This window comes from Myotis nattereri (assembly GCF_964212035.1).
Source record: "Myotis nattereri genome assembly, chromosome: 1".
NCBI classification, from domain to species: Eukaryota; Metazoa; Chordata; class Mammalia; order Chiroptera; family Vespertilionidae; genus Myotis; species Myotis nattereri.
Genome location: NC_138075.1, coordinates 147065953 through 147081911, shown reverse-complemented (window position 1 = coordinate 147081911; position 15959 = coordinate 147065953). Strand labels below are relative to the sequence as shown.

General features: G+C 38.9%; 1 protein-coding gene across 1 annotated transcript in view; it reads left to right on the top strand.

Annotated features, from left to right (window-relative positions):
- COL25A1 (collagen type XXV alpha 1 chain) overlaps window positions 1-15959 on the top strand; it is a gene marked incomplete at its 5' end in the record, with an annotated part of 476430 nt that overhangs the window by 272100 nt on the left and 188371 nt on the right. Inside the window, 2 exons of the mRNA XM_081107901.1 lie at window positions 2589-2669; window positions 5000-5061. Coding sequence (XP_080964027.1) covers window positions 2589-2669; window positions 5000-5061 — 143 coding nt within the window. The remainder of the gene's footprint in view (window positions 1-2588; window positions 2670-4999; window positions 5062-15959) is intronic.

The following is a 15959-nucleotide window of genomic DNA, read 5'->3' as shown; positions in this document are numbered from 1 at the left end:
AAAAAGTATTTTATTATTATTATTATTGTGTGTGTGTGTGTGTGTGTGTGTGTGGTTTTCTCTGTGTGTCTGACTTTCTTTTCCCTGTGTTTACCTTTTTTTAACCTAAAAATGTTATGTTTGTCTTTACTTGACCTCCCACCCTTCTAGATCAGACTTATCTTAAAATGTCAGATTAAGACTCCTATCCCACATTTATGTTGGGGATATCATAGAATTAGACATAAAATCAGCAGATGCTGCCCAACCTGAGTGGCGCAGTGGTTGCATGTCGATCTGTGAACCAGAAGGTCACGGTTCGATTCTGTGTCAGGAGATTGTGAGCTCAATTCCCAGCATGGGGCATGCAGGAGGCAGCCAATCAAGGATTCTCTCTATCTCTCTCTCCCTCTCCCTTCCTCTCTGAAATCAATAAAAATATTTTTTCAAAAAATCAGCTTTCCTGATTGAGAGATTATGCTTGTATTCCCCCTCCTTTAAGCCAGACTCCTAGGTTTTTTCAGTATCTCTTCAGCATTTCCATGCCTCTGGCTTTAAGAAATGAACCTGGCTCTGGTTGGAGAACTTAGAGTCATGGCCACCATTCCTACTTGTAGAACTGGAACCCAGCAGGCTCATGGTTTTATCTCTATTCTACATTTTGCATTTCTGGTCCATTTCTTGCCTGTAGGCATGTCCATTTGTTTTTGAATACAATTACTTCTAAAATGGTTTTTCTTTCTACAATTGACCATGTATGTGGAGTAGAAGAAGCAAATCAGAGTATAAACTCATTGTGCCATCTTCACAACATGTTACTAATGACTTTTTCATGTATATATTTAATCTTTTCAACTTTTCTTGCCTCTTCAGGGAAGATACACATCTTATTCATCACCTACAATCCCTACTATGCAGATCAAAGACATCATAAGTATATTGAAGGAGGCAGCCAATCAAGGATTCTCTAGTTTCTAAAAATTTCTTAGTTTAATTGATTTTTTAATAGAAAAAAATCTGAATTTTAGTCGTAGGATATTTTACATATCAGAATATGTCAATACAGGAGTAGGCAAAAGCAGGTTTACACTTGTGAGTATGTGAAACACAGTTAAAGCTATCGTAGGAATCATAATCTGCATGCCTTTTTTCATATGAACAACTGTAACCCTACTTTTGCCCACCCCTGTATATCTCTGTATATGTGCGTTTGAATGTGTGTATAAATGTATATTTTCCATACCTACTAGGGTCCCACTGGGTTTATTTACCTGTTTACGTGATACTCATGCTCTCAATCTGGCCCCAAGTGCCCCAAATATGATTAAAACATCTTTTTATTTCAGAATATAGAAAGAAATCTGAAATTTGTAATGAAAATTTTGGGGTCTGCTATAAAGCTGTTTCTCCTAATATTTTCAATTGATTTTATTGCTTGATTGTTTTTAACCTCTTACAAAACACAGATGGCTGGACTTATTCTGTGGTACAGGCTTGAGAGGAAGCTAACTGGCCCACCAATGTTTTTATTTCTCATGATAGTGTTTCCATGTGGAAGTCGGTAGCTCAGGATCACAGTCAGAGTCAGCTGGATGCTGAGGCCTGTGCTGCTTGTGTCTTGAACTTTGTGGAATTTGGAAGTCATCAGTCCAACTTAGCAGCTCATTCTTTAAAACCAGGAAGTTCTGTATTTTCCTTGGCCTCTTTCTTCCAGCAAATATTACAAGACCTCAATTCTCATTGTGGGCTAATTATTCTCTTCTATTTGCTGGAACCATAATTTAGTGGGCGCTATTCCTACACAAGGAAATGAGGGGAGAAATTATATAATTGAGAATAATGGTTTGAAAGCCATAAATGTCTAGAATCTTGTGCTAAGTCTGATACATACTAGCTTGGTGGTCTTCATCGGCGACTCACTGAAAAAGAAAAGTTTTTTCTCCACTTTTAAAATGGTGACATCATAAAGACTAAGTATTTATTGAATGACAAGAGGAGCTAGCCCTTGGTTAACTGAGACCCATCGTTACTAACTAAACACTTTCCAATGCAAAGGGTTGTGATCTTAACTCAGCTGGTTCTCCATCAGAGAAATTTCAATATATGAAAATTCACATGTAATAAAAGAGGAATATGTGTAAGGTTATTTTTATTACTAATATATACATTTAACTAACTGCCAACTAAATATTTTTAAGAGAATCATAATGGAACTTACTGAAGAGAAATCAGTTATTTATTTATACTTAGCACTTTTAAGTATTTATATTGACACCTTCAGAAAATAAATTTTTCTAAGAAATATGAAACTCAATAAAACCAATTTGCTTAGAAAAGTTTTCCTTTAATGATGACATCTGGGCAGGATAAACAAAAATTCCATGTCTTTAGTGTTTCTAAGCGATACTGGGTGGTGAAAGAAATAATGCAAGATTTATAGGTGAATGAAGCTGAAGAGCTATGCTGAAATACCAAAGACAGTGCTGTCCTCTACAAATATCTGGTCTATTTCTTGGCATTCTTAAAAACAGTGATAAAATATATAGAAATTATTTACTAGCCATTTCTGAACCAAAACTTAAAAATGTATGTATTTTTTTGTATTTCAGGCCCTCCAGGGAAACGAGGTAAGAGGGGCCGAAGAGGAGAATCTGGTAAGTTGCTTTTTCAGCTGTTTAGGTTCCACTTAGGTTCCTGAATCTGTTCCTCCTAATTAATTATTGTAGCATTTGTGTGTGTGTGTGCGCATGCGTGTGTGCGTATGTGTGCATGTGTGTGTATGTGTGTTTAAATCTCTACTAGACCTAGAATATATTTTTTATTTTCTTATTTCCATCAAAGGAAAAGTTTGCCAAATATTATTACTAACCACTGGCACTCAATTTTGTGTTCTTTATTGCATCAAGTCCATCCTTTCAGTGTACAGTGAGGGTTTCTTAGCTGCACACAGTGTGACTGAACACAGTGTGGCAACATCACCCATGCTTCCATTTTCATAGGTGGTCAGTCCACACATACAGGTTTTCTGTGAAAACATCTGCCTTGGGACACTAGGGCATATGTCTAGGAATGCTTTCTTATTATTTTGTCCCACTGGTACAATTTTGTCATGCTTTTACTCTCATTCATTTCAAAATTTGGGAATTTTTATTCCTCTTGTATAACCATAGAATTTTAGTGATGACAGGAGTCTTAGCAATCAATCCAGCATTTTCATTCTGTGTTTGAGGAAATGGCGGTCCACAGTAGTCAGGTGATTTGGCCAAGGCCATGCAGTTTTTATGAGCAGAACTTGAAACACAACCAATTGTCCTAAAGCCACTTCAGTGAGTTTTTGCTTTCAGGCCAAATCCCTGTATGCAAAGTGAAACAAAAGAGTGAAATAAAAACTATTTTTTTGAAACGAAGATATCCAAGTGAGTTCACTTACTGTTTTACTTATATATAAAGTCTAAGACTCCAAAAATGTACATGACCATGTGAGGCCATTGGTTCTTACTTGCAAGACAAGAGGAAGGTGATTTAAGGTTTGATTCTGATGTGTGATAAGAAATGTTATTCTCAATACGTAATTCTCAGTATTAAAAACAATCAGTTACTAAGGGTTCAAACAGTAGAAATACTAACCTATCAAAAAGAACAGAGTGCAGATTGATTTTATTTTGTCTCATTTCTTCTTCCTTTTGGAAAAAAAGATGTCAAAGTAGAAAAGGTTTATAAAAATTCAAGAATTTGGCTAATGTAGCTGCTTAATTACTTTAAGAGTATTCTCAAAAGTTGTCTTTAAACCTCACTAACTCTAAATGATTGGAAATTTGAATAGGTATTCCCTATGAAAAGTGCAGTTTCATAATAGAGGGTGCTTTATACATTTGCTTTGAGAAAAAAATGATAAAACATTGGTGGAGTCAAATAATCACTGAATTGATCTTTGTGTCAAGAGAAATAGGATTGAGGGGAGGAAAGTGAAAACTTTATGCTTAGGCAGAGTTTTATAGAAAATGTAAGTTAATTCCCAACTTTCTGACTATTTAGAACTGGTGTTTTAATTGAACCTATGGTGTGTGAACTGTTGAAATTTTCTTAGAATTTGCTGGTGTTTTGATGAGAAAACATAGTTTTAAAGAAACATATAAACATCAAGGCTTATTCTTTTATGTATTGACAATACTATTGAATGAAAAACATTCTTAGAACAAATAACAAGTACATTTCTAATTTAGCCATTTTACCAAACTCAAGAAAGTTTACATTTCAATTCTCTATAATTGGCCTATTATAAATGACCAAAGATCCTTGTGATTCATATTTTATCTAAATTTTTAGGTATATAAATGAGACAATCTTTGCTTAAAATATATAAATGTATCAGTAATTCATAAACAGGCCTCAGGGAATCTGAACATTCCTTGAAATTTTATGATAAGTTTTGTATGCACATAGATATAAATGTAGTTTGCTGATATGGTGTCAAAGGGTTATGTTCTAAAAAAATATTAAGAATCACTGACTTCTTTGTCCCTTGTACTGTGCTGATGATTATGATGATGTTTTAATCTTTTTATTTAATCACAATATTTTGCATATTCACTAATTTATCTCTTCCTTTTTTTCTTTCTTATACCCCCCCCCCCCCTTATAGGTCTTCCTGTAAGTATCTTTGCTGCATTTTGACTCTTCTACATTAATCAGGATCATGTATGTTAAAATCTCAAAATATGGTCTATATTTCAATTAGGAAAATGTTACTGACCGGTTAAGAGTACTTAACTTTGGGAAATTATTTTTGAAGTACACTGTTTTGTGATCGTGTGATATGTTGGAGTGCAATATGTGTCAACTAGAAAAATTTTTAATCTTCATGCCATCATAAACCAATGGCTCTCTTGGGACTGTTGAAATAACTTATGAAGTTCCTGATATTAAATGCTTTTCCTGGAATTTAGAGGAGTTTTTCTGCAAGCAAATCTCCAAGCTCTTTCACACTTCTTTTTTCATCTGTTTAAACTTGTGTCTGAAGTATTTGCATTTGCCAGTCCACCCAATGTAGATGGCAACATGATCGCGGAAATGATACCCCCCGTGGGCTTGGCCCAGTGCTCCCCCTTAGGCATCACTCCTTTTGAAGTCCGCTGGACTTTTGCCTGCACAGAAAGCATGATATGGAGCCCTTGGAGAGTTGCACTTTCTTTTTTCTTCCCTTGAGTAGGTCATAGCGCCAGCATTCCAGTCTGCTTTGCACCCACAGGAACAGATTATCTTGTCAGCTTTGAGCTAGATGTGTTTTTGAGTAATATCCTGGATATCTGCTGTCTGACCTCAGTGTTTGTACTGTGCGCTGGTCGTTTACGGTAGCGATGATCATTGGCCTCCAGCTATTTTCTCATCCCCGAACAGCCACTTTGCTCCAGGGTTCACGGACTCCACATTGGCAGCCTATCTAACAGGCCAGCATGGTCCGGGAGAAGGGCTTAGCTTATACTCGTTTACTTTATTCAGAGGAAGCATTGGCTTCCAAATATCTTTTGCAGTCTTCCTGCCACATTCAAGGATGGAACATAAATCATGTTGGAAATGACTGTGCTTCTGTAACTGACTTTCGGTTCTTGCTTAATGCTAGGCAGATGGCATGCCCCAGGCCCAGGAGCTTGATTCTTTGGCTTTTTATTTAAGCCTCTGTCTTTAAAACTAGAAACAAACCACTACTACCCAGAGGAAACTGTGGAGATTACAGCCAGAATAGAGTGTTCAAGGCTTCTTTTTGTGGATGTAAGTATTAGGCAGGCCAAGAGGTAGTTAAATCTGTTTCTGCCTTATGATGATCTTCAGGATTCTATTTATTTCCTCTCTGGCCCTTCACAATTTTAGCAGCACATAGTTCTTGCTTTCTTGGGGCTATCTACTAGTCCAGGTTCTTTATCTACAGATTTCAATTTTTCTTCCTTCTGTTATATAAAAAAAACCCCACAATAAATAATACATTTTAACCCTCTAGTACAGTGGTCAGCAAACTCATTAGTCAACAGAGCCAAATATCAACAGTACAACGATTGAAATTTCTTTTGAGAGCCAAATTTTTTAAACTTAAACTATATAGGTAGGTATTGTTATTAACTTAATTAGTGTACTCCTAAGCTGGCCTTTGTAAAAACATCCTCAATCTGATTGAGGTACGTTAGCTGAGGTCGACTCCTTCCAACTCTCCCATCCACACTCGTCTTGTCTACTTGTTTCGTCTGTCTCCTTTCATTCATCCTCTCTATATGTCCAAACCATCTCAACATACCTTTCTCAGTCCTCGACACTACATCTTCTTTCACTCCACAACGTTCCCTAAAATTAACTTACTAAACTTTACTTAAAGTTTTAAGTCTTAGTTAAACTATAGGTATGTTGAATAAAACTTGATATCATAATTAATAACGATATTATTTATTGATAAAATTAAATTCCTTACAATTTCCCTCCCCTGCGCTGTGTATCCTGCAGCCTGCCTGCGCCGCATCTCTCGTTGCCCAAACGACCGACACCCCCCACTTCTGAACCACTTCTTCAAAATAGACTCGCCCAGGCCGAAAACCGACTTCTGCACATGGTCACGAAGTTTCAGTCGCACTGTACGTGCGTGCCTGCATGTGGTATTTTGTGGAAGAGCCACACGCAAGGGGCAAAGAGCCGCATGTGGCTCTTGAGCCGCGGTTTGCCAACCAATGCTCTAGTAGATGGCAAGCCATATCCTAGGCGTTTAATGATTTCATTTTGTCTCACAACCACCCTCGGATGTTGCCATTCCCATTGTTTAGTGAGGAAACTGAGGGTCAAAACTGCACAGCCACAGAGGGTTTGCAAAACTGAAATTCAACAAGACATGTCTAATTTGAAATGCTTTCTGCATTTCATGTTATCCTGAATCCTTATGAATTGTAAGTGTCTTATAACAGGAATCGTTGGTACATAGGTTTGGCAGGCCATGGGTCAAATGATAATCCTTGATATAAATAATCTATAATAATAAAAGCATAATATGCTAATTAAACCAGACAGCTGAACGTCCTTCTGGATGTCCTTCCAGACAAAGCCACGGCAGCTGCGAGGGCCAAGCCGGGTGATAGGGGCAGCACCTTCCCCTGATCGACCTGGTTGCCTTCTGCAGAGGGAGGCCAGACTACAGCATAGGCCCGCTCCCCATGGGCATTCACGAAGGGCTCCCGGACCGTGAGAGGGCACAGGCTGGCCTGAGGAACCCCCCCCCCCCCAAGTGTATGAATTTTTGTGCACTGGGCCTCTAGTTATACAAATAAAAGCATAACCAAAAAATGTAAAAAGCTAATCTATAGACAAGCATTAATACTGCCCCATCTCAACTGCATTTTAAAGAAGTTATATTGTGTTTAGCAAATTGAAGCAAATCTAAGGTATAATCATGAGTTTTCATACTGACTAAAAGATAATTCAGGTTGCTCGCATTTTACAAAATGAAAAACCATTGTAGATTAAATGGAAAGCCCAAAGGTAGTCTCAGAAGTCAAACAGTTGCTTCTGATGAGCTATCCTTGGCACGGAACCTGTGTCAAGTAAATTTCTCCCACTTCCTTCTAGCCATGAGCTTCAGTGGTCTTGTGACTTGTACTGAAATATAACTTGATTGTCCTGATGTGCATTTTCTTGTCATTCACTTTCAATAGTGCTCAATAGTGAAAAAGACAGCATTATGGCACTCTGATGTTTGTTAATAAACAAACCAATGGTAGATTGGTTGGCCTGAGTAAAAATGGCAGATTTCTCTCTGAGAGTCATTATTTTTCATTGCCCTTCTGAAGTAATACTCTCAAGTAAGATTACACAACAATAACAACAACAAAACCCCACCTTAATTATAAAATTTAATTTAGGAGTTGTACATTTACATCTTCATTGATACAGTTTGGAAAATTTGGCTATCTCACACAAAAGCATTTCTTTTGTCAGTTTTTTTTTTAATCTTGCATATTGGTATCATTTATAATTTAAAAGTTAAAATACAACTTCAATTGGATCCCACAAATCAGTTGGCTCTTTATGAGCTGTTCAGTATATTATTTAGCCTTACCCATTTTGACAAAAAGATATGATGTTATTGCTGGTAGCATAAACCCTCAGAGATGAATACGATGCTGTGAAAGGTTACAAAGGAACAATTTTATTATTATGTAACTAGAGGCCCAATGCATGAAATTCATGCAAGGGTGCAACCCAAGCTGCCTTGACTGGCCCTCGCAGCCCTGGCTGCCTCGGCTGGCCCTCACAGCCCCATCTTCATCTGGAAGGTCATCTGGACGGTCGTTCCACTGTTCGGCCGTTCGGTTGATTTTGCATATTACACTTTTATTATAGATTTATGTTACTATTAGGTACTTTTTCTTATTTTCATTTTCATAAAGGTAACATGTATTGTTCTAAAGGAACATTGTACTAAAGGAACTTATGCAAGTGCTTTGAGCACCTAGCTCGGATATCACAAATGTATTTGCTGAAATGATTTGCCCAACCATTGTGTTACCTGATTTCAAAGGGCATGAAATGGTACCCCTCTATTTTGGATACAATAGACTCATGTTTCAATAAGAAGCAAAGAACATGATAAAATTTACAAAATGACCACAATTTACAAAATGTAGCAAAATTTTCACTAGTTTTGACCTTTTTTAGAGTCAATAGGATAGGAAGATTTTCTGTCCTTCTGTCCAAAAAGGAGGAGCCATTTTAATAATCACAGGTAACAAACAAGTCCTGTATCTGTAGCCAGAAGAGTCAGGAGACCTGTTTTAAGTGGCTTTTTTTATTTGTATCAGTTTATCAAGCCCTATAATTGGGCTTGATTGACAGAGATATGATGTTATTGTTGGTAGCATAAACCCTCTGAGGTGAATACAACACTGTTGTGTAGCCTGTTCCGCTCCATCCAGCTTCAACAATTGCCAACTGGATTGGAAGCCCAGAATCTTATTGACAGATGAATGAAGTGTACTTAGCCAAGTTAAACTTACAATGCTGTTTCTGCCAATGTGGTAGATGAATTAGGAAAAGAAATCCCTGTGGAACTTTTACAAGAGAAACGCTGCTATCTTTACTTAATATTGAAAAAAAACAATATGACTTTTAAGTCAATGGTAAATATTTTCCAGGTATACTAATAACTACAATTTATGGAAATTACATACCACATGTCACTTTACACACCAATATTCATACCAGCTCTGTGAACTAGAGATTGTACCCAATTAGCACAGGAGGAAACTGAGGGTTCAGTAAATTAATCAGTTTGCCCACGGGCTCACATTTAACAGGCAGAAGAACCAGGATCTGAACCCAGGCCTATCTCTCTTCAAAGCTCATTTCCACCTAGATTTCAACAAGATTTTAAAAAATATATTTCATTGATTTTTTACAGAGAGGAAGGGAGAGGGATAGAGAGTTAGAAACATCTATGAGAGAGAAACATTGATCAGCTGCCTCCTGCACACCCCCTACTGGGGATGTGCCCACAACCAAGGTACATGACCTTGACCGGAATCGAACCTGGGACTCTTCAATCCACAGGCTGATGCTCTAGCCACTGAGCCAAACTGGCCAGGGCTCAACAAGATTATTTAGGCACATAAGGTTTAAGTGTTATCACTTTCTTTGTAGGTATCTTTTTTGTACCTTATCCTCCCATCTATGATTCATTTTAAGCTTTTCTTAGTTGTCAGTAGATCTTACATCTTGTATGTGCTCTTTCATAGAGCCAGTTACTCGAGGAAAACATTATCAATCATCTGATTCTCATGTAATGGAAGTAAATGGTGTGGAGATATGAGCTTTGGCTCTTCAGTCAAGAAAACAGAATATAGCCCAACCAGTGTAGCTCAGTGATTGAGCATTGACCTATGAACAAGGAGGTCACAGTTCAATTCCCGGTCAGGGCACATGTCCGGGTTTCAGTCTTGATAACCAAAAGGGGGCCATGCAGGAGGCAGCCAATCAATGATTCTCTCTCATCTTGATCTTTCTTTCTCTCTCCCTCTCCTTTTCTCTCTGAAATAAATAAACATATATTTTTCAAAAAAGAAAAAAGAAGAAATTATCATACACACAAAAAAGAACACAGAATTTAAAATTATCATGGAGTTTTTCAGCCAATTTTCCTTTAGTTGCTTCAATTATGAAAATATTTTAATTTCTATTTGGGCTCAAATTATGTACTTTTGAATGTGTAGTAACTGTTACTTTTTCTTAATAATGGGGTATTATTGTTGATAGAGTAAGCAAACCATTTATCTTGCAGTAATCAATTTTGCTACAAAATACCAGGATGGCTCGATAAAGTCAGATGTAGTCGCCATAACAAACCAAAGAAACTAATGAAACAAACCTGGAGAATTAACCTGTGTTTAAAGGCTGTTTGGGGACAGAGTTATAGCAGGATGACCTTAGGCTATCACAGATGAGTAGTTCATTTTGGGACCCTGCACACCAGTTTGTCTCCTGGAATGAAAGGTAGAAAAAGAGGATATAGCTACACTTCTAACATAGCATAGATTCTCCAGTGCTCTTTCATGTCTTCTGTTTTGAGTGGTTCAAGCCTCCATGTTTGAAGAGGGAGCTGTATTCAGTGGCAATTTGCTTCAATATTTCCTCTGACGTTGTTTATGTAGATTTTGTGCCAGATTATGCAGAACTTTTGAATTTCTGATGGGGCAAAGATAATGGGTAAAGAACTACAAAGTGAAATAAATAAGAACATTAAATTTAAAAAAAGAAGAGGAGGAGTAAATAGACACAAACATATTGACAATATCTTTCTTTGCAAAATTATTTTTGTGTGTGGCCTATTTCTGGATGCCATCTGTTTTAGAATAATGTTTGCTGTTATAACAGACACCTCCTGACATGTCAGTGGCTTACCACAATAGAAATTTATTTCTTACTAGTATACATGGCGAGGGGCAATACTTCTTGCAGGGACCCAGACTCATGGAGTGTCTGCTGTCTTTCATATGTGTGTCCTAAGGTCACCCAGGGCATAGACATACAGCCATCAGATAACATAAATAAGGAAAGAGAATGGAGGATCAGAGGAAGTTAAACATTTTATGGTTTATATCACTCTGACCACATTTCTTTGGCAAGAGTCAAGTGACATTTTCACACCTGAAAGCATGGGAAGGAGAGAAATGTAGCTGTGAGCTGAGAAGAAAAGTAAACACATTTGGTCACCAGCCAGTGTCTGCTGCCCTGTCTGGAACTAATTCCTGAAGAAATAGACAGAACCAGAAATCCCCAGAGGGATGTCATAGGTATGGCACTTGAGTAATAATGTGACCTGTGTCTTATTGTAACATTTCAGAGAAGAAACACTTCATCAAAACTATTATCACTAGAAACCTTGAACAAAAAAAGAAATTAAAAAAGGGAAGAGATTTCTTTTTAAAAGAGCAGCATAGAAGTTGGGGGTGGTTTGTAAGAAGAATAGGGTATTAATGCCAGGCCATGACCCTTAGGTACCCCCTGTTACTTGACAACAGTGGTTCTCAACCTTGGCTGCCCGTTAGAATCACCTGGGAATCTTTTTAAAATCCTGATTTGTGGGCCTCATCCTCGGGAAATTCTGTTTCTTTGTTATGGGGTGGGGCCACAACATTAGTAACAAAGAGACAGAATTTCAGGAGGATGAGGCCCAGAAATCAGGATTTTAAAAAGATTCCCTGGTGATTCTAATGTGCAGCCAAGGCTGAGAACCACTGCTTTACAACCTCAATGATAATGAAGGCTTCCTATCTTTAAGCACTTACAGAATCTTTAAAGCACCCACAGACACTGCTATGGCCTTCTCTTCCTTCTTATTTTTTTCATGTCACTGAATGACTTCATTACTTTGCATTGGGTCCAAGGTGACTTTCTCAACTAGAAATAATTCTGGTTATTTATCTTGCCTCATATGCCCAATGGTTTCAGGTGAAAGCTTAATTTTTAGTAATAAATCGCTTTGTGAAAAAAATTACTAAAACTTATGTAGTTACTTTTATGAGGTTTGAAGAGTGAGCAATTGCCATTCTCATAGTGGGTAACGATTAAACAAAAAAGGGAGAGCTTAAGGATGAATCCTCTCTGTCCCAAGGATACTGGGTAGATGAAATAAGAGAACTTAAAAGAGTGTTTCTTTGTAGATTAAAAAATAAAAACAATAGAGAGCACAAAGCAGTCCGAATTATTCAAAAGGAACCTCTCAGATTTAAAATCTTTGTCGTTGGTTGCTGATTGGCTACCTGCATACTTTCTAATATCCAGTCTGTAAACCAGTGGGGTTTCATATCACTTCTTCCTGTTTGACTTTGTCATGTTGCTGAGTTCCTGGGGCTGTCTGCCTATGCAGATCTGTAAATACCTTACGGGACAAATTAGGGAAGTAATTATATGACTTTTGTAGATTTGTGAGGCAAGAACTTTGGATATATTTTTAAAATGTTGATATTTTGATCAAGGTCAAGTGAGTGATTTAAGAGTATATCCTGGTGTCCTTATGAATGGCTAAGCATTTACTAATCTTCTGTAGCTCCTGATTGTAGAGAAGGACTCAGTTCCTTGTTCTTCCAAATCAGCTACTTAAATGCTGCGATTTCCTCTTACACAAGAGTCTCCCCTGTTTAATTTCTGATCATGTGATCATCATGAAGTTGGCCTACATTTAGCCCAAGTTAACTAAATGACCTGTTTAGTTTGAATTGGACCCTGGACTATAATATAGAAAGAATTTCCTGCTTTAGTTATTAAATGAACTTTAGTTCTTGCTTTGGTGGAATTAAAGAGACATCAAGCTGTGGAATCTAAAGTGTCTCAAGTTACCTAAAATGGTCTTATCGGTTTTTTGTTGTTGTGGGGTTTTTTTAAGTTGCTATGAATGATTGTTTTGGCTTGTAAAAAGTTGGCTTTACTTATTAATTTTTCACCTTATCTCTGCTGTGATGCCATTCTGGCATCCACAGTGACAGTCTGGAAGTTGGGGTCAGCCCTAGCTACTGTGGACACTAACCACAGAGTCTGAGCCTGAGCCCCCCAGGGCCCCACTGATGATTACAGGCTGCAGGCAGGGCTGCGAGGCTCCCACCATGAGGCCCAGCACCCTCCAGACCACTGCCCACGAGCCTGGGAACTGCCTCCCTGCCTACCAGAGACACAGCACTCCCATGGGTGGTGCTGAGCAGACCAAGGGCAGGGGAGGTGTCAGGTCTCAGCTCAGGACTGACAGGCCAGGCTTGATCTCGTGATATGCGGTGGGCTGGGTGGGCAGCCCAGCCAGGCCCATCCTGGTTCTGCGGCTGACTTGTGGGTGGTCTTAAGCAAGATGCTTCTTGCCCCTGGGTTGGTCTGTTTTCTGGTTAGCGTTGACAGTGCACCTTTATGCACCTTTTATTTTCACAAGTCCTCCTGCTTTCCTAGATTTGTTTAGGGTTGAATGAAATACAATTTTTTTCTTGTTTTCTTACTTGATAATATTTTCAGTCTCAAAAAAAAAATGTATGTCCCTAGCTTTTATTTCTACAGAATATTTTATTATAATGTATTTCTATAAGGTCAAGGAAGTGAATAAAGGATGGACACATTGGATATAGTGGCAGAAAAGACTCCTTATTAATAATTAATTCATATAGTTATTTAAAGTACTGTGCCCATTCATTCACTTATTTTTTCATCAAACTCATAAGAAGTGCCTACTATGTGCCACAACCTCTACTATATATGATGGAGATAAAATAGCAAATAAGACATAGTCACTGTCTTCAAGGACCTTAGAGTCCAGTGAGAATAAAACAAAAACAAAGCAATATTATGTGAGAAGTATGTATGCTCAGGGTATGCCGAGGAACCACGGGAGAACAGTAGAGGAGTAAATAACCCATGCTTGGATGAGGAGGGGATCAGGGATGCCTCTGGACCCGAGGTAAGTGAAGGCATGGTCAAAGTGAAGAATCTAAGTAGCACAGTGTTTCCAAGGAGGCTGGCATTTTCAAAGCCTTTGAGACACAGGAAAGAATGGCATTTTGGGTAACTGCTTATTAAATAAGGTTGAAATGTAAAGTTCAAGGAGGACATTGGGATGTAAATAGAAAGAGTAGAGATCAGAGGAGGATGAGGCTGCAAAGGAAATTATATTTCTCATTAACTAATTATCCTGAAAGTGTGCAGAGTCTGAAGAATTTCAGAAGGGGGTGGCATGGTCAGACAAACATTTGAGGAAGAGAACTCTTGCTAAAGAATAAGAAGAGGACAAAGGAAGAGAGAGATTAGGGTATTGTTGCAGTTATTTAGAAATAGAATGGACTAGAGAAATGTAGAAAATAGGATATATTCAGCTGGTATTAATGAGGTAGAAATGACATAAATGTGTGACTAGATATAGGGGTAAAGGAGGGGGAAGTTGGGGTAACTTTTAGGTCTTGCTCAGGGGAGTTGTAGAGTGGGCCACTGGGATAGGGGATAATGAAGGAGAGCAGGTTTGTGTAGGGGGTGAAGCTGAGGCCTGATGTGGAGTTATTGAGTTTTAGATACATATGGGACATCCATATAGAAGCATCTAGTAGCCAGTTGACTATGTTGGTATATCTTTTGGGGGAGAGGTGTGAGCTGGAATGAGAGCTTTAGGAATAGTCACAGTATAGCTGGTGGTTGCAATGATTAAAGCATATCAGGCTACTCACCTCATGAAAATGTGACTCCTCCCTCCCCCAGGAGTTTATCCTTTGAGAAACAGATGGAAGAATTGGAGCTCTTCAAGAAGACTGAGATGGAGTGTGTGGAGAGGTGGATGGAGAATTAAGACATACTGCCGAAACCGGTTTGGCTCAGTGGATGGAGCGTCGGCCTGCGGACTGAAGGGTCCCAGGTTCGATTCCGGTCAAGGGCATATACCTGGGTTGCGGGCATATCCCCGGTGGGAGATGTGCAGGAGGTAGCTGATCGATGTTTCTCTCTCATCGATGTTTCTAACTCTCTATCTCTCTCCCTTCCTCTCTGTAAAAAATCAATAAAATATATTTTTTTTAAAAAAAAGACATACTACTGTCATGGGAGACACAAATTAAAAGTCTCAAATGAAAGGAGTACTCAAACAGTGTCAGGTACAGTAAAATGGCCCATGGGATAAATACTGAAAAGTGTCCACTGTGCTCACTAATGAAAAGGCCTTGGTGCTGCTGTCCAGAGCAGCCCTTGGGCGTTAACTGACTTGCTTGGTTCCCTGGCTGTGGTCTACACCTAGCAACTGCTTTACCTAAGGTAGATAAAATGGATATGACACACATCCACCACAGCTTGGAAAACCCATGTCTCCTCAGGACAACACATTTTATTAAAATGTCTCTTTTGATTATTCTCGGTGTCAAGTAGGACATAGAGCATTTGCATGAAGGATACCTATAAGCACAAAGGGAGATTTCCTGTTTAGTTTCTCCCTCCCTCTCTTCTTTCATTCCTTAAATTATTTTTAAAATATAGTCTTTCTCAGACAGTTTTTTATCTGGTTGAAAAGAAAAGTCTTCACCTATGTTTGCTATCTATACTAATAATACAGGAATATGCAAATTGTCTGGGACACCATCACAGTAACAGTAATGACCAAACAGCAGGCTGCATGGGGTGACCAGGCCGGCAGGGGGGGCAGTGAGGGGCGACCAGGCTGGCAGGAAGGGGGAGCAGTTGGGGGCGATCAGGCCGGCAGGCAGAGGCGGTTAGGGGTGATCAAGCTGGCAGGGGGAGCAATTAGGGGCAATCAGGCCGGCAGGCAGGTGAGCAGTTAGGAGCCAGCGGTCCCAGATTGTGAGAGGGATGTCTGACTGCCGGTTTAGGCCCAATCCCCGGCAGTTGGACATCCCCTGAGGGGCCCCGGATTAGAGAAGGTGCAGGCTGGGCTGAGGGGATCCCCCCCTCCCATGCACAAATTTCATGCACTAGGCCTCTAGTTT